At 43.5% G+C, this 19,259-nt stretch overlaps 1 protein-coding gene across 1 annotated transcript in view; it reads right to left on the reverse strand.

Moving 5' to 3' along the window:
- Positions 1-19,259, reverse strand: part of TMOD2 (tropomodulin 2) — a 50,511-nt gene that overhangs the window by 16,284 nt on the left and 14,968 nt on the right. The window contains exons 2-7 of the mRNA XM_006085955.3: positions 16,501-16,698; positions 14,798-14,954; positions 10,153-10,275; positions 6,698-6,784; positions 4,770-4,900; positions 2,855-2,962 (exon numbers count right to left, since the gene is read on the reverse strand). Of these exons, the coding sequence (XP_006086017.1) occupies positions 2,855-2,962; positions 4,770-4,900; positions 6,698-6,784; positions 10,153-10,275; positions 14,798-14,954; positions 16,501-16,626 (732 nt within the window). The 5' untranslated portion in view covers positions 16,627-16,698. The remainder of the gene's footprint in view (positions 1-2,854; positions 2,963-4,769; positions 4,901-6,697; positions 6,785-10,152; positions 10,276-14,797; positions 14,955-16,500; positions 16,699-19,259) is intronic.

Here is a 19,259-nt window from a genome sequence, read left to right on the forward strand (position 1 = left end):
TACAATTTTGAAGAAAGAATTGCTGTACTTCGGGTTGTGAAAGAGAAGAGACTTTTTGGCTTTATACTATTTTGTGGAAGAGCCACATTTTCAAACTATACAAAAGCTCTTTCCTAACAATGGCATAACTGAAAGGGGAATCATCTAGGGCAGCGGTCGCCAACCTTTTGGACCTCACAGACCACTGATCTACGGGCATCCAGGTGAGAGCTGGGCCATCTTGGTATAAAGCCAAAAAGTCTTTTCTCTTCACACCCCGAAGGACAGCAATTCTTCTTCACAATTGTATGGTGTGCTGGTCACACAGTGTGCATTCAACACATAGTTTTTGCATTAAAAACAGTATCAAAGAAATTACTATATTTGGAATTTACTTAGTTCAGTTAGAAAGCTATCTATTTGATCTGAGTAGGTTAGATTATTTATTAGTAGTGTTGAAAATGGATTAGAAATTATTCCCATTCCTGCCATTTTATTCTAAACTAGTGACCCAGTGCACAGATTTGTGCACATTGAAAGGAAATTAATTAAAAGGTGGCTGGTGGGGTGGGACTGGGCGAGACGGGCTGGACACACCCTGGAGCCAACCTTCCATGGTTCCTCCCTGGCCAGCCGCACCTGGGGTGGCGCCCTGGCTTGAAGGGCATCTGCAGAGTGAGCGGGGTCCTTCCAGCAGGTGAGGTCCCTCAGCCTCGCCTGCGGGTGGGGCTGAAACAAGCTCTCTGACATCCCCCGAGGGGTCCCGGATTGCGAGAGGGTGGTTCCCGGGTGATGCACCCTGGAATCGGGCTCCCTCGTCTCTGGTCCCGGGGTGGGTCACCCAAGAACTGCTGCTGCCAAGTCACCGCAGCTTGGTAACTCCTGCATTGAGTGTCTGCCCCCTGGTGGTCAGTGCGTGTCATAGCTACTGGTCGGAACATCTGCCCCCTGGTGGTCATTGTGCATCATAGCTACCGGTCGAACGGTCGGACGGTCGCTTAGCCTATCCTATCTAATAGAAGGGTAATATGCAAATTAACCATCACTCTGTCACAAAGATGGCGGCACCCATAGCCACAAGATGGCGGCGCCCAGTCCTCTCAGCCCCGCCGGAGTCCCCCAGTCCTGGGGGGACAGCTGCTGAGAGTGGGTAGTGTGAGCGGCCTGGCGGAATGCTTGCTTTGTCGCCATGGCAACGAGGCAAGCGTTCCACCCCAGCTGTGGAGGGCCTCTGGGCAGTGGGCACAGAGCGGTTGGGGGGGGATGGGGGGAGGAATGCATGCATCATCGCCCCAGCAATGAGGCAAGCGTTCTGCGCCCGGCCGCGGATGGGCCTCTGGGCTGCGGAGAGCCTCTGGGTAGTGGGCGTGGAGCGGCCAGGCCCTGCAGAGAGCTACTGGAGCACGGATTCGTGTGCAGGGCTACTAGTTATATATATAGATAATATATCAAGTAGGAGTGACAAGTTATTTCTTTGTACATCATCCCTTTAGTCACTTACATACAAAATGCACTGTGAATATTTTTGCTTTATTGAAAACAAATCTAAAAGGCAGAGATTATATAAAATTATATACAGATAAGAATCCTTAAATTGTTAATTTCATTTTACCAATGATCTAGTTGTGCACTTTTTCTAATTTAATGATAGGTTTTAAATTCAAAACTGCTCTCAACTTACAAATTTAGGTAAGTAATAATTTCTGGTGAAAATATCAATTTATGTAATCGTGGAAATATTCTCTACTGCTGAGAGGCTGGAGGGCACACTCCTTCATTCATTTATCAAGTGTTTTTCAAACATCTACCCTGTGCCAGCACCATGACTTTCACATTGTCTGTTTTTAATGGTATTTCAGATCTTCCAAGAGACCTGTCACTTTAAATCACTGCATCAAGTAAAGAAAACTTCTGATTTTCTAGCTGAGCATTAGATGCTGTAGAACCACAGGGAGATACTCAGGCTCCTGATAACTGACATATTTTAGCAAATGTTTGACAGGGAGGCATTGTGTGTAAATACAGCATAGCTTGATGGTTAAGCATCCTCGTTGAGGAACCAAAAAGGCCTGGTGGTGAATCCTGGCTCTACTGCCTATTGGCTGAGTCACCTTAGAAAAGTTAATTAACCTCTCTGAGCCTCAGATTGCTCATTTGTCAAAGTGGGAACTAATAATAGTACATACCTGATAATAACATAGTGGGGATTAGGTGAGGTGACGTGTGTAAAGTATAGAGATCAGTGCTGGAATTTATTAATTGCCCAAGAAATGTTAGCTATTAATAGAAGGAGTAACACTGATGATGGTGATTGTAGTAGTAGTTAATTGGGTCAAGGGTTTCCTTGTTTAGCTGGATAATCTAATGTGCATAGAGGGAATAGGGCTTCGGTTTTTTATTTTCATATTCTGGTTAACAATATCAAACACAAAACGTTTCAAGATTTAGTTGTTAAAATATTTCTGAAACATACTAATCCATTTTAAAGATTAAAATGAAATATACTTTAATATTTTTATATGTGCCAAGTTCCTGTAGGATTTGGGGTCTTATGATTGTGACAGAATGTTATTACAGATGCAAAAGTTTCAGAAAGTTTATACTAAGCCCAGAACAAAATCTAAATATTTGTTTAGCTAAATGCCTCATCTAATCCTGTTTCTTTCCCCTAAAAAGTGTATTGCTAACAAAATTCTACTTAATTCAAAGTGCCTGACAACTGGGTCTTGTTTTATTGTCTCATTATAACTTATTTTGTTTATTAACTGTGTAGAAAATAAATTTACCAGATCTAAAAATTATCAGTAAGACAAATTAAAGAGTTTATAATGAATTTAATCTTTTCACGTTATATATTTCTAAGAACTTTACTCACAATTGCCACAGGGTCATTGCTGCGGGTGGCAGCCAGGCTGAACTTCTTGACATGGGTGTTGGTCTCCAGAGCCTTTGCAAATTCTCTCAGGGTTGGAATTGGAATGTTCTATGATGGGGAAGGTACAGAGAGTTGATAAGCCAAGGATCCATAGCTTTTAAGTACTTTATATATTTAGATGACTAATTGCATGCTAAGCCCTCTAAAAGACATTTATCACCCATCTTCCAACAACTGAAGCCATCCCTAGCCAATAGCCACGCTGTGTCTAATAAGGGAATGTAACACAACGAGACACTGCGGCATCACCTTTCTGTTTACTAACCAAAAAATTATGCACCTACCATATTCCCTCTTCTCTTTCATTCTCTGTGTTCTAACCAGACTGACCTACTTGCTAATATACCATGGTCTTTCTCTCCTCTATACCTTTAGATATGCTTTTTCCTTTATCTGGAAATTCCTCTGTCCTTTCTCTGATTAATTCCTACTCTTCTTTTAAGACTCAGCTAAAATATTACCTCCTTTGTTTATTGGCTCTCATAGGCAGGATCAAAGTTTTCCTTACCTGCAATTCCATAACATCTGGGGCTTACCACATTCTGTTCTAATGATTTGTTTAGTGTTATTCTCCTAACAATAAGTTCTTCAGAATAGACAAAAATGAATCCTACTCCCTCTTCTACAGCACTTAGCCGGGTACTGACCACTGGGGAGGGTGGCAACATGGGGTACAGACAGAGGCTGACGTGAGTCTTACATGTTCCACAGACTATTCTGGGACTGTGAGCAACTTAACCTCTTTAAGTCCCACTAAGAATTAAATGAGATAACGAATTTCAAGTTTTTAGCAAAAAATCTGGTACATAACGAGTACTCAATAAAAGTCTGTTATTATTATTTTTTAAATATATTATTGATTTCAGAGAGGAAGGGAGAGGGAGAGAGAGACAGAAACATCAATGATGAGAATCGTTGATCGGCTGCCTCCTGCATGCCCCCTGCTGGGGATTGCGCCCACAACCCAGGCACGTGCCCTTGACTGAAATTGAGCCCAGAACCCTTCAGTCCCTAGGCCAACGCTCTATCCACTGAGCCAAACCGGCTAGGGCAAAAGTCTGTTATTATTATTAAATGCTAGAAATTGGCCCAACAAGAATGAACAAAACATGTCAGACAATGTTCTCTCTCCCTCTCTCTCTCATACACAACACACACACACACACACACACACACACACACACACACCACACGCACACACACATGCACGCACACACACACACCCCTCTACTTGAGAGTCACATGACCTATTGCCAAATAGAATAAAGTGGAAGTGACAATGTGTGACTTCAGAGAATAAGTAATAACATACACTGTGGCTTCCTGACTGTTCTCTTTCTCTTGGATCACTCATGTTGGGGGAAGCCAGCTGTCATGATGTATGGACACAGGTAGAAACAGAGGCTTCCTATAAACAGCCACGGGAGTGCACCTTCTAGGAAGTAGATCCTCCTCCTCAGGCGGGCCTGTAAGGTGATTGCAGCCCTGGCGGATAGATAGCCTCCCCAGAGCCTTTTTTGAAACACTGAGTCATACTACCCAGCTAAGTCACTCCCCGTTTCCTGATCCTCAGAAACTGGGTGAAAGAATAAATGTTTCTTCTTTTAAGCCTGTAAGTTTTGAAGTAATTTGCTATTCAACAATAGATAACCAGCATATTATTTAACACAACTACTATTAATTGTTTCCAAGAATTCTAGAAATCATTGTTTTTAAACCTACTTCTTCTTTTGAATGGGATATCTTGCCTCAAAATCAGTGACTCAAAAGATTTCAACTAGGTAATCAGTCATCCCCTTTAAGTTTTCTAAACTCAAGATAAATCAAGCGACTGACAACAGTCATAGTGAGATACCTTAATGTTGTTGAGATTGACTTCTTGGAGGCTGGGATCGTTAGCTTTCATCTGCTGCAGACTTACTTCCACATTTGTGGGGTTGGGTGGTTCCTCAAATACAGGCTTGACCTTTTCACCTTTGACCACATCTAAGACACAAGTTAAAAAAAAAAAGAAACGTAAGGATTCTCCTGTCAAAATCAGCGATGATCCCCCCCCACCCCGCCAAACGACCTTTTTTCATATTCTCTGATCCTAATAATACTTTATTATCAATGACAGTAAGCTTATTCTCAACTAAACAAGCATGGGAATGGTATGGCTCTGAGTTACAGTTTCAAAGATTGATGCTTCTCAACCGCAATGAGAAGTCTCAGTAGCTGACACTGCATGGAGCCAAAAGTGCAGGAGACCCTACAGCAAGTATGTCAAACTCGCGGCCCTACGACGACTATTTTTGCAGCCCAGCCAATATAACGGTATGTAATGAACGTTTTAATAAAAATTTTGTAACTTAGTTTTTACAATATGCTGTTATACATAATTATTAATAACGCACTACAACATTCGCTAATACAAAAATATGTATACACAATTTGAATAATTATTAATTCCAATGTGTGAAATCTGAAAAGAAAGAAACATCAATTGAGCTATCAACTGTTAAGTGTGTATACATTTTTTTGGAATCCCTGTATTGTTGGTGGAAATGTTGGTGCATGATTTTGGGGAGAGTAATCTGGCATCACCTGTCAAAATTTAAAATGTAGAAACTTTATGACCCAGAAACTCTATATCTAGAAGTCTAATCTACAGAAAAAATAGCATAAAAACATAAAGATATACATTCAGGAATGTTCATTGATGTATTACTGGTGACAGTAAAACAGGATAAAATGTCCATCGATGTGAAAATGGTTAAATAAGTTATAGCATAATCACCTAATAAGATGCTATCTATTCACTAAAAGAACAGGCAAACCTACATGTACTGGTAGGAGACTAGAACCATAATTTTAAAAAAAGTTAATGAAAAATAAAATACTTAGGTCTAAACCTAAAAAATATGTACAAAATCGGTATGAGAAAAACTATAATACTCTTGAAAGATAGTCCATGTTCATAGATAGGAAGACTCAATATTGTTAAGATGTTAGTTCTTTACCAATTTAGTGTAATCCCAATAAAAATCCCAGCAAGTGATTTTGTAGATATCCACAAACTAATTCTGAAGTTTATATGGAGAAGCAAAAACCCAGAAGAGCCAATATACTATTGCAAGAGAACAACAAAGTTGGAGAACTATCACTACTCAACTTCAAGACTTACTATAAAGCTATAGTAATCAAGCCCTAGCTGGGTGGCTCAATTGGTTGGAGTGTCATCCCTTATACCAAAGGTTACAGGTTTGATTCCCAGTCAAGGCACATGTTTCTCTCTCACATTAATGTTTCTCTCTCTCTCCCTCTTGCTCTAAGAATCAGTGTGTCTTTCATGCTCTCTGGGGGATGTGGGTATTCAAATTCTAATGACAAGCATCCATTATTGAGACAAAAAGACACTGAAATAGAGAAAAGAACTTTTTTAAGATGTGACAGTTGATTAAAACATCCTTGGGAACAGGAAACTCTGCATTCCATGCTAACTATGCAACCTACCAGCAATTTTACCTTTTGATGGAAGGGACCTAACTACAGAGTGTGTTTTGGACAAAACAACTGATTGTTACTAGTTACACTGCCAGACAGAGTTCCCATGATCAGCTACTCTATCCTGGTTTGACCGCCCCGAGCCCAGTGATCCTTGGTGAACTGACAAAAGCCACTTTCAAAGGCCGCAGCACAGAGGTCAGGATGCACTAGGAGGCCCAGTCAACAGGCCTCTCCTCCCAGCAACACGTGGAGGCTCCCAAGCCTCACGGAACTGCAGATTCCACGTCAACTTACTTCTCACAGGCCCTTTGCCACCTTTACTGTTGGGTGTTTCTTCATCAAATTTTGGGTTATTGAGCAAATTGTGGACTCCAAGAACAGCTGGAAGAAAAAAAAATCAGTGAATAAACATTAAGTTTGGAAAAACATGTTAGGATACCCACATTGTTAATTTGTTCCTTGAAGAACAATTCTTGGTATCATAAAGATAAGTCTCCGGACCCATACTTCCTTGCACAGTGTGTGGTACATGTATAGTGTTAAATAAACTGATATATTAACACACACACATACACAAAAACCCTCCCTGCAAGACCACCAGCAATCTACACAGGTCTTTCTACATCTGTACCTGTGACACCATTTGGGATCTGAGGGACAATGGCCTAGTGATGGTCCCAAATTACTGAAAACCTGCTAAGACCTCCTAGTAAAGTAGATTCAAACTCATCAGCTTTCCCATCTGTAAAATGTGAGGGTCGGACTGAACCTAAGGATATTTTAAGATTTGACATTATAGAGATGATGGCATGTATTTCTTCAGAGGCAAAGAGCAGAAAGATCGTGGGTCTCTTTCAATATAAGCCTCACCGAGAGAAGTTGCCCTTTCCTTGTCTAAAGCATCTCACCGTGGGAAATAAAAGAGACACCAGCAACGGAAGGCTGAGCATGCTGAGATTTGAGGCTCCTGTACTACATGGAACTGGCACCAGGGGGCAGCACAGCATGCGAGAAACAGCACTGGGGGAGAATGCACACCAGGCAGGCTGAAGCTGCAACTGCACCCCAGCTCTCCCCTCACTAATAAAATTACAGGCGGCCACCTGGTGAACGATCCCGTCCCAGAATCGATCTGTGAATAGGGGTCAGAGCTCCTGTTAACTCTGAGCTCTTCGTCAGCTGTACTGTAATCTGCACATTAGAAGGAGGCAGGAGGCCAGCACACCGTAAGAAACAGCAAGTCTAGGGTTAAAAGGGCCCCCAGGAGCAGTCAGCCAATATGAATACTGTCATGTACTACCTGTGTGACTTGAGAAGTTACTAAATGCCTCTGAGCCTCAGTTTCCCCATCTGTAAAGTAGGGATAATAATTATGCTTTACCTACTACAAAAATGAAATGACTGCCCTGGCCAGTGTAGTTCAGTGGTTAGAGTGTCGGCCTGAGCACCAGAGGGTCACAGGTTTGATTCCTGTCAAGGGCACATACCTGGGTTGCAGGTTCGATCCCCACCCCAGTAGGGGTGTGTGTGGGAGGCAACAAATTGATGTATCGCTCTCACATGGATGTTTCTCTCTTCCTCCCCCTTTTCTCCCCTCTACTTCCCCCTCCCTTCCACTCTCTCTAAAAATCCATGGAAAAATATCCTCACTCCTCAGGTGAGGATTAAAAAAAGATGAAATGACTTCCTATGCGTCAGGCACTGTTCTAAGTGCTTTATACATTCTTATCAGTAAATAAGCATTTATTACGGTGTTTCTGGCATTGGCCAGGGAGATGCCCTATTTGATAAGCACAAGCTTACTGAGACCATCCAAAAAACATATCTTGCTTTGGCCCCATTCTCACTAATAACTTCTAATTATAATTTGGCTCCCATTGCCAAGTGTTAATTTTTGTGTTACCTGTTTCCTGTGAACCTGGCAGGTGGACCCGTCCCCACTGCCTGGCCCCAATCAGACTGCTGCTATGTGCACCGACAAGATCAAATCACCAGACCAGCAGAGCTGAGAACTAGACTGGTGTGGCGGGGGACCACACAGAAATACGGCCTTTAACACTGTGGGGGTGCTCGCTTGAGGAACAATCTGTCCTTCTGCTCTTGGTCTGCTAGAGTAACATGGGCAGGGCGTTGACACGCTTTCAAAGGCTGGCAGCTCTACTTCTTCCAGAGAGAGCCGTCCTGGAGAAGATGCGGGGCTTCCTCCTGGTGCTGAGGGGCACTGCTGAGGGAGGGAGGCTACGTAAAACGAACACGACAGTTTTCTTTGGGGATTATCCCCCTGGTTTTACTGCATGAATTTCAGGATCTTCCAAACGACGGGTGCTTATCTCTTTCTTTCTTCTTAGGCATTTCCTGGGAATTTAAGCCCAGCCCTGCATTCTCCCTTTGGGCAATTCCAGGACAGACCAAGAGGCAACAGTCACCATAACAGGATCCCTCCCCAGCAACCACAGGGCTAAGGAGACTGGTCACTGCTAAGCACCTTCCTAACTGTGTGGCACAGGTGCCTCAACGCTGCAGTGACTTCTGAGAGGGGGTCAAATACGTGAATTTAATACTGACCACTGATATCACAGAAGGAATGAAAATGTAGCTGGAACGGTTTGCATGCTATTAGAATAAGGCATAGCTGGTTCTCCTAGGAGGACGGAGATTATAGTAATATGCCTTCCAATGGAATAAAAATGTGAGAATTCTTGCTAAAACTATGGATTATTTTTTTTAAAACACCTCTCTCCTGTGATGACCTAATGACCCTCATGATCCACATATCCATCTTATTTGGAGAAAAGTGCATCCCATTTGTACACAAATATGCTGGCATATGCATGGGTTCTTTCTCAAAGGATAGATAAGAAATGGGAGGGGGCTTATGTAATCAGGGTGAGAGACTTACTTTCATTACATATTCTTTTTGTTGTTGTTAATCCTCACCTGAGGTTATTTTTCCATTGATTTTTTTTAGAGAGATTGGAAGACAGAGGGAAAGTTAGAGAGAAACATCAATGTGAGAAACACATCGATTGGTTGCCTCCTGCATGAGCTCTGACCAGGGCCCAGGCCGGGAAGGAGCCTGCAACCAACCCTGTGGTCTGCAAGCCAACGCTCTATCCACTGAGTAAAACCGGCTAGGGCCATTACATATTCTTTTGTACTTTTTGGGCTTTTTCTAGCTGCATGTATAACCAATTCAAATAATAATGCCAATAATTATTGTATTGTTGCTACTGTTAAGAAAACTAGAAAAAAAGTCAGCAGATTGGGCTGAAAGTGGATTTACCACAGTGCATGAACGTCACAGTAATTACCCCCATTCAGAGTTGGGTTCAACAGACCTGTTAGTGGGGATCAAAATGGAACAGCAACTGGGGAAGAGCAAGAACTTTATGGAAATGTTGTGATGATAAAGTGACAAATGTGAAAGCTCTTTAGAAAGCACAAGGGCTGTTATTTTATCGTGTAAGTCCTCAGCACTCCTTCAACTCTATTCTCTGATTTCTTACAGAAACTCTTGAGTTTGGTAGGATGGGTATTACTGGGGCACTTTACAGCTGAAATTCAGCAGAATGTTTGCTCAGAGAGGTTAAGTCAGCTGAATCAAGTCTTACAGCTACATAAAGACTGAAGCCAACCAGGTATCACAATAAAAGCCAGTAGCTACGGAGAAACTCAAAGGCTACTGCCATGGGTGCCGACCTGGAGGCCACAGAATGAAACAGGAAAGTGACCCAGAGCTGAGGACTAACCTGCAAGATCGTAGAGTTCAGTGTCGGAGGCACTGGCCAAAGCTTCTTCCAGTTCTGGATCAAGGGTCACTTTTTCTTCTTTACGCGTTTCCACGGGCTTCTCTTTGGGGATAAAGACTCTCCCTTTGAGTCAGAAGAAAAACAAAAACCATTGTGTGGGCTGCTTATTGCAGGGGAAGCAGGCCCACCAGAGAATGCAGCTCTGGCTGTTAAGAGCCGAGTCATTAGGCCGTTGCACATCCAACTGGGATGCCTTAAGTGCTGGGATAATGCCATTATCAATAAGCCACAATTAGAAGGGAGGAAGGTCAGAGGAGGAATCCTGCATTCTACAGCACTGACATCCAAGGAGACTGCAGTCCTTAACCACAGAGAGAAATGGCTTCTACCTCCCTCCTTCCCATCGATCAGCAGCACTGCCCTTAGACCTGGGCAAAGGGGGGCCCTGCCGTGGACCCCAACTTTAAAGAGCTCAGCTCTGGTCTCCTCTGGCTGCACACCCCCCACCCCCCTCACACACACACACCGCTTCTGCCCCACCAAGGGAAGAATCATGGGACAAAGGGACATTCCCATTGAGAACAGAGGCTGCCTGCTAGACCACACCCAGGCACCTTGGACCCTGGGATTCTTGCCTAAGAGCCGTGAGCCTGCTTCCAGGGCCTGCATGAATCCCTTCTATGCCCACCCTCCTGAATGCAGGTCACACTGCTGGGATGTACACCCCCAGGCCAAGGGGAGGCAGTGGTGGATGAGTATGAATGAAGCTTGGATATGCAGGCGGAGGTGTCAACCATATGCATTTGAGGTCCTGGTAGAGAAGGACGGACATCCCTGTGTAGAACTCTTGGAAGTCCAAGAATACTGGCCTACGTATACTTGTAGGATATAAGATATTTTAACACTTTGTTAACTTAAATTTTTTTTTTAAAGGCACTTGAACTTCTGTTTGTGTTCTTGTCTTGGACCCTGCAAATATTAGGACCAGATTCATCCAAATGGCCCTGGGATTCCTAAGGGACAAATGTGATCATCCAGAGTTTTCCTCTCACCAACTGAGGTGGTAGACCAGTAGGATGTTCTATCTAGGATCATGTGACTAGGTAGTGACCTGGGACGCAGCCACCTCTCTACAGCATACCAAAGTCAGCCTGATTTAAAAGAAAATAAGCAGGGCTGGCGTACTCAGAGACGTGGGGGTCTGGGCAGTAGAGCTCTCTGTGCTTCCCACGTGCACATTCTCTGCCACCACCTCCCACCTTACCCTGTTCAATCGAATCACATTCATTTTGCCCCTACTCACTTCTGAATATGCCAATATCTGCAACACCCCAACCCACCCCCGCGCTGCCCAAACCTCTGGACTAATAATCACAAGGCCGGGAGGATGTGAATACAGCCAGGCCAGCACACCCACATCCCACATGGGCTTATAAAGGTGAAGCCAAGACACACTGGGGCCACCATAGCCATACCCCAGACCTACTCATACTCTTCCCAATTCCTCCTGCTTTGACTCTTGGTTTCTCTCTTTTTTGGAGCTGCTTTTACTTCTTGGCATGATCTCTGAAACTGGTCTCCTCCATGGTGATCTTTAGAGTTCCCTAAAGACTCACCCCTCCATTCCTTTTCCCCTTTGTCCCCTGGGGTAGAACAGACAGCTGGCTCCAGCTTCAGCCATTAGGACCCAAGTTCCTTCTAGGTCTCCTTGGCTAGTCTGGCCTTCCCTACTCCCATGGGAAAGGCAAGGGGAAACCCAAAGTCAGTATGTCTCCCTCATGAAAACTCTCCAGGAGGCGTCCCTGGTTACAGGGCTTTACACTTCCCAGTGGTTCACCAGATCCTCAAATGGTTGGACAAGGAAACAGGGGCCAGGTAGAGCTGGGCACCCCAAAGAGGGCCCACTCCTTATGGTCAGACCACAGGTCTCTATCTTTGACCACTATATAAGCTGCCATATTTCCAAGAAGAGAAGAAAGCACACTGGGAAACAAAACAGGAGAATGGCCAGAAGAGAGGGGCAGGGGAAAATCAACCAGTCAATAGCATCTCAGACACCGGGGCTATTCCTGACTTAATTTTCATAGTATCTGCAGCCTGAAGCACTGTCTTTCTGGCTCGGATGATCTCGGGTCCAGATTCAAAATCGGATTTCTAAGTAATCCTGGTACTGTTCAGGGTCCCTCCCAACACTGTTGCACAGCTGGCCCACAGCTATTGGCATTCAGGACAACTGCTGCTGCACAGCCATTCCTTGGGCTCCGACCAAGTAAGTTCTCAGTGAAAAAAACTACACTAGAGAATTAAATGTAGCTCAGGCACACGGCCTTCAGAACTGAGGTGTGCCAGCCCTCTCCTGAGGCCCTCACTACAGCCCCCCACGGCTTCCAGAGCACCCACTGGTCCTTCCCGGGGCCTGTAGACTCCCCCACCTCACCTTCATCCCTCTGTGTGGAAAACTTGTTGTTTTTTTTCCGCTCAACTGTGTTGCTTCTCAACCTTCTCCTAAGCTACCTGTGCAGCTGTATTACCCTCTTGTATCCCCATTTATAACTCAGACTGCTCCTGCACCTCTAGTTCCCCCGTGAACCATCTTTAAGTTGATCTGGATCGAGAGGGGAATTTACCACAGCTCCTCCTCAAACCTCTACTCTGAGAACAGAACACAACAGTTTTCCTCTTGTTATTCAGTCACTACCCTAATACTGGACGTTAACAGGAATTTTATTGAAAATTTGACATTAAATAATTTACTTTTTATTTCACAATTAAATTAGTTCAATAGCAACTATGTTACCATAGAAAGAGTTTATATTTCTACGGTAATCCTTGGTTATTTGTCACTGTTCACCTTTACTTTCTTAATAAAATAACATCATCCACGGTACGTGACCTGTCAAACATGCCTGGTTCAGAGGAGAGCTGGGGCGCAGTATGAGCGGAGGCAGCACTGCTGTGACTCATGCCAGCAGGGGAGCTGTGTTCCCACCCCCACAGAAGCTCAGAGATGGCGTTCATTCGAGTCCATATTTATCAAGTGCCTCCCCGTGTCAGCTTCTGTGCCAGGATGCAAGAGAGACACAACCCCACCGTGGAGATCTCAATCTAATGTGGAAAACACGCAAAACCAAAAACAAATAAATAAAGGATAAACACTGTCACGGGCTGTGAACGTAACAAATGAGTGTCAGGGCAGAAAGAAGAGGTCTGTTTTAGACAGAGGGAAAGCTGGAGGCCTGGGCATTTAAGCTGAGGCTTAGAAAGCAAAATATGGGGATGTGGGTCAGAGGGAAGAGTCCACAAGAAGACCCTGAGACGGGAAAAAAAACTCGGCAGGTTCGGGGAACTGAATGAAGATATTGGGGCTGAGGCTTAGTGAGGGAAGGCTGTCAGAGAGGTGGGCAGGAAGGACTCTCCCGGGACTATGAGAAGCACAGTAAGGATTTGGGGTTTTAAGCAGGGAAGCAGCATGATCTGATTTGTGTTTTAAAAGACTGTGGTAGCCCTGGCTGGTGTGGCTCAGTTGGCTGGGCATTATCCTGTGCACTGAAGGATTGCTGGTTCGATTCCCAATTAGGGCACATCTGGGGTTATGGGCTCGATCCCTGGTGGGGGCTGTGCAGGAGGCAGCTGATTGATGTTTGGGATGTTTTTCGTTCTCCCTCTCTTTCTAAAAATCAATTAAAAAATATATATTTTAGACTGTGGTCGCCATGAGATTATCAATGATTTTATTAGTACCCATGGGCCCAAGTTGCCGTCTGTAGCTGAAGAACCTGGACAGGTGAGTGATATCCACTTTTTCCTCCAAAGGGCTCAGGATTGAGAGCTAAGGAGGAAGGTTTTCCTGTCTTGAGTCTGTCGTGCCTATCTCACAGCCTTCCCAGGTCTATCACAGTGTTTCTCTCACTAGACCACAAGCTCTTTGAGGGCAGGGCAGGGTCTTACTCACTGTGGTTCCAGCACCTGACACTCGGCTCTGCACAGAGGAGGTCAATGCTGAATGAATGATTTACTGCACTACCCCTCAAGGTAACATCTAGGAACATAGCCAATGCCTAGACATGGAGTAGACTTCTGCAGCGGGTAAGGCCCTGGCCTGAGAGCATTCACGCTTATGGGACCTTCTCTTAGGCACAACTCTACTTCCTACTCCCAAAACTTTCTTTGGGAGTTAAGAATTCTTTTTTTACAGAACTAATTTGAGTACCACCACACTCAAAGTATTCATTTAATTAGCCTCCATGCTTCTTTTTTACTTAGTTAATAAACTTTATTTTGGGGAGCAGTTTTTAGGTTCACAGAGGAAAGCACTGAGAGTTCCCATATACCCCTTAGCCCCACACTGCCAATCTCCCCCTCTATTGATATCCCACAGCAGAGTCGTACATCTGTTACAACCAATGAGCCTACACTGATATCACCCAAAGCTTAGAGTTTACATTAGAGCTCACTCTGGGGGGTGTACATTCTATGGGTCTGGACAAATGTCTACACTGACATGTATCCATCAGCCATGATTCTTTTAAACACTGAATCCAATTATGGGCTTATTTCCCATTCCCAGGCCAGTTCCCTGGCTTGACCTTCCAGGACATACATTAGGAGCACCTCTGTCCCAAGAGGCGCCACCTGCGGTCCTTACCTTTCTTTTCTCCAGTGAAAGGCACAACGTCTTCTCTGTCTTTCTGTTCCAAAGCCTCCTTCTCCAGGTACATGAGGAGGTGCTCGCGGTCAAAGGGGCCGGTGGCTGCTTTCTGTGTCTGGTCTTTCTGTCGGAATCCAGCTGGTAGCAGGGCACTCTGGTAAGACAGAGGTGTGAGCAGGAAGGAAGGTGCCTGCCCAACTGATACCCTGTGACCCTCCCTCCTCTGCTGCACATGGGGGAGGTGTGAGCTAAGGGTGGGGTTCTTTGGCACCTGAGGCCCTACCTGCTCTAATATCCTGTGCTGAGGAGAAGAGGGCTCCCGAAGGCAGGCAGCACACACACGTGGCTGGAGCAGCTTCTGGGACTCCTGCAGCTGCCTTCTAGAACGTGACAGCACAAGGCCGGCCTCCCTCCGCAGCCTCATAGATCCCACTTAGGTTTGGCCACCTCTGCACCCAAGGTGCTCCCAGGCAGTCATATGGAGATTCTACAAAGGAGCCAATATGGCTATTCTCTCTTATTTCCAACCCTTCTCCTGGGGAACCGGCCAAGCAGGTAAGCGAACATTATGGTACCTGCTTGATTAAGCTTAGAGACTCCTTCCTTAAGTTTAAACAATACAAGCAGAATACTTATATTTTTAAAAGTAGATACAGTATCCAAAGTACCTGCCACATCAGATTATCATACAAATAATTTTTAGTGACATTTTTATTTATAGTGAAACCATTATTTTGGATGCCACTGATTCTAAGTTTAAGCTAATACCAGCAGGTCTGAAGGAAACACTATAATAAGTTACTGAGCTTTTCAAGAGCCCATAAACATATTAATGTACTTGATAATATCAAGAGCATTGCTCCACTTAAGTGTATTTGATATTATGGTCAGTTATTCTAATCTACCTATTGTTGTAGGATCACCAAAGATTTCAAGTTATTTATACATTTTTAAAAAAAAAGATTTTTTAATTGATTTTTTTTAGAGAGAGAGAGAAAAGGAGAGGGAGAGAGCGAGAAACAGGAATGTGAGAGTGAAACATCAATTGACTGCCTCCTGCACACCCGCTACCGGGGATTGAGCCTGCAACCTGGGCATGTGCCCTGACCAGGAATCAAACTGGCAGCCTTTCGGCGCACAGGATGATGCCCAACCAACTGAGCCACACCGGCCAGTGCTATACATTTTAAATAAACTAGATACAGAAAAGATCTGCCTTTGGGGTTAAAGACCTGGTTTAAATATCATCTCTGACATTTACTAGTATGGGATCTTAGGTAAATTACTTCTCCTAGTTTATCCCCTCATTTATGAAATGGGGATAATACACTTTACCTAAGGGGCTTTTATGTCCAGCAGAATGTGTGATTCACAGAAGAAACTCAATAAGATTTGTTCCTTTTCTCTCTTTCCCTTCTTTTTACCCAAGTCAGACTAGTCTTTCATCAATCAATGGAAACTACTTTTCCCCATTTACATTAAACTTGTTTTTGAGAAATACATTTGCCATATCATATTATAGATTGAGGTTACTGAGATTCTCCATAAATTTCGAAGAGTAAGTGACTCAGGACCAATCAGGGAAGAACACAGAATTCGCATTTGGAGCTAAGGGATTTCTACACCATTATTTAAGGACATGCCACGCCATTTATCCGGGACTATCATTAACCACGCTGCTTCAGTTCCAGGTCACTAACCTCGGGATCTAGGTCATCAAGAACATTTTCCAAGTGTTTCAATTCCTCTTCTGAGAGTTTTCCAAGAAGCTCATCTTCATCAATGTTCTTATATTTCTCCAACTCTTTTTGAAAAGGGAGCGCCATGGTTTCTCAGATGCCCTTCTCATGGGCCGCGAACATTTAAATGGGCCAGCGTCCTGAGACCTCAGAATGCCACTAATAAGAAAGAAACTCTGTTATTTCCTTTCTGCAAACAGGATTTATTAACAGGAGACAGGGCTATGCTATCTGCCAGTGGAGTCTCTCTATTGGACGAATAATTCAACAAAAAAGGTGATATTACCTTCATTTGTAGAGCAACCTGACCACTTACAAAGTGTTTTCATGTATATTATTTTACTTACTTAGATCTTTACAACAACCTGGAAAAAAAGCCTGGACAGATATTGATAACCTATTTTACAGATAAAGAGCCTGAGATGAAAAGTGGCTAAGTGCTTTGCTTGAGGCTCCAGAACTGGGATGTGCCTGGCCTTCTGATTCCCAGGGTAGTGAGTGCCTTCCCACTATACTACTCTGCCTCCTCCAGCTTTCCACAGAACACAGTGAAGAACAATGCACCAATTGTACGGCAGTTGTGAGCAGCACACTTGTGTCTTTTCAGAGAAAGAGTAATGGGAAGAATACAAAATGGGGTTCATTCAGAAAGAGAGTTTGGAACATCCATGTGAGAAAGCATTGTCCAGCAGCTCCCCTGCCATTAGGCTAAGGAGATTCTAAAATCCTGGCTGCATGCTCACCCTCTCCACTGTTCTCCTCTCTGTTCCTCTTTCCTCCTCTCCCATTCTCTTTTAGTCCTATTTCCTTTTTGTTTCCTGGGCCATCCTGCTCAATTCTTTACATTCCTAGTCCATTCCCCTTTCAATACCCACTTTTTATACCACCTCACCCCTAAACTTCCACTCACAGTGAAATTTTTACTCATCCCTTCTTCTTCACAGAGGATTTTACAGGTATTCCCTTGAAAGATAATACCGCATTCAGGAAATAACAATGTACTCAATTGATTGTGTTTCTCCTTAGGAAGTATTACTATCTGTCAGATCTTTCAAGGCAATTAATATTTGTTGTATGTCCACTAATTACCAGGCAGCGTTCTAGAAAACAAGAATACAAAGGCAAACAAGATGTGACCCTTCCCCAAGGAGATCATAGCTCAGTGAGACACACAAATAGGATAAGTGTTATAACAAAACTAATGTATAAAGTAAGTTTAAAACATATAAGGAGATAATTATTGGATAAAGGGATCTAGGGTTTGAGGGGACACTGGGAAAAAGAGGTTGAGTTTGAAACTGTAAGGAAGAGGTCATAGAGGTCATAGGGTAGACATGAGTGGGGAAGGGTCATTCTTAGGAAAAAGGAACAGTGTAAACAAAGGCACAAAGGTGAGAAAGTACATGGTAAGTTGGGGAATGCTTGTGTGTCTTGAGGGGAGAGTTGCCGGGAGGGAAGAGGAAAGACAAGGAAGACATCTGTGAAGGGCCTTCCCTATATGCCTTGCCTAGGAATCCGGGCTTTATTCTGTTGGGAGATAAGGAGCCATTCCAAATTTTTAAAGTAGAGGAATGATCTGAGAAGCCCTGTTTTCAAACAGTAAGAATGAAAAATGGTTTGGCATGGAAAGAATGTTGTTTCCCTCTCCTTATTAATTCAACTATTCACCATATTCAAGTTTGTGGTTTTCTATTTGTGTCATTTCCATATAAAATGTAACTCTCTTTCCCTTTTATAAGCCCACCTTCTTTTAATTTCAATGGCTATATTCCAGTAAAGACAAAACAAAATTCATCCCACTAAAGTCAGAGAAACCAACTACACCATATATACTTTGTTCTGGTCCCAGCTACCATCAATTTACTGTGTGACTGTGGACAAGGATCTCAATCGGCCAGGCTCTTAGCCATCAAACAAACTGGTTAAACTACCTTACCTACGGATTCCAAGATGAACAGTTTCCCACAATATAACATTCTGAAATTGACATTTATCTTACAATTGGCTCTCAACCACTGACACAGCAGCAGTCAAGAAAGACTTGTCACAGCCTACATATGCATAAATATCAAAAGCACCAGCTTCAAAACTAGCAGAATAGGTGTCAGGGATTTGGAAAACAATTCCAGGGACTCTTTAAAACCTAGTGGGGAGGAAGTGGGAGACATGGCGACTCAAGGGTATTTAGCAACACTCCCTCCCAAAGGAAGGTCCAGATTAGGCCAGTTCCGTATAATTACAGAACGGTTTAAGACCCAACATCAATGACTTTTATAAAATTACCATTTTTGATGGCAAAGAGGAGGTACTGGGTGGAAACAAAACAGACATTGATGACTATGAGTCAAAAATGATTCAAAAGGTTGGGATCTGAACATGAAGAAGTTTTAAGAATATCAGCCAATTCATTTTACTTGCGTTTTCCCTTTTTATGTTGCTCAGGGATGGTATGCTATTTTAAAAATCTGTGTATGTTCAGAGCAGCTTTATTTGAAACAGACAAAAACTGCAAACAACCTGAATGGTCATTAGTAGGTGGATGGATTAACAAAGTGTGGTATGTCCACATAATGGAATCTACTCAGAAATGAAAACAAATGAGCAATTGATACACATGATGATATGGATGAACCTCAAAATAATTATACTGAATGAAAGAAGCCAGACCCAAAGGAATGTATATGGTATAATTACATTGATCTAAAATTCTAGAATATGTA

This window comes from Myotis lucifugus, unplaced genomic scaffold (assembly GCF_000147115.1).
Source record: "Myotis lucifugus unplaced genomic scaffold, Myoluc2.0 scaffold_23, whole genome shotgun sequence".
In the NCBI taxonomy this organism is placed as follows: Eukaryota; Metazoa; Chordata; class Mammalia; order Chiroptera; family Vespertilionidae; genus Myotis; species Myotis lucifugus.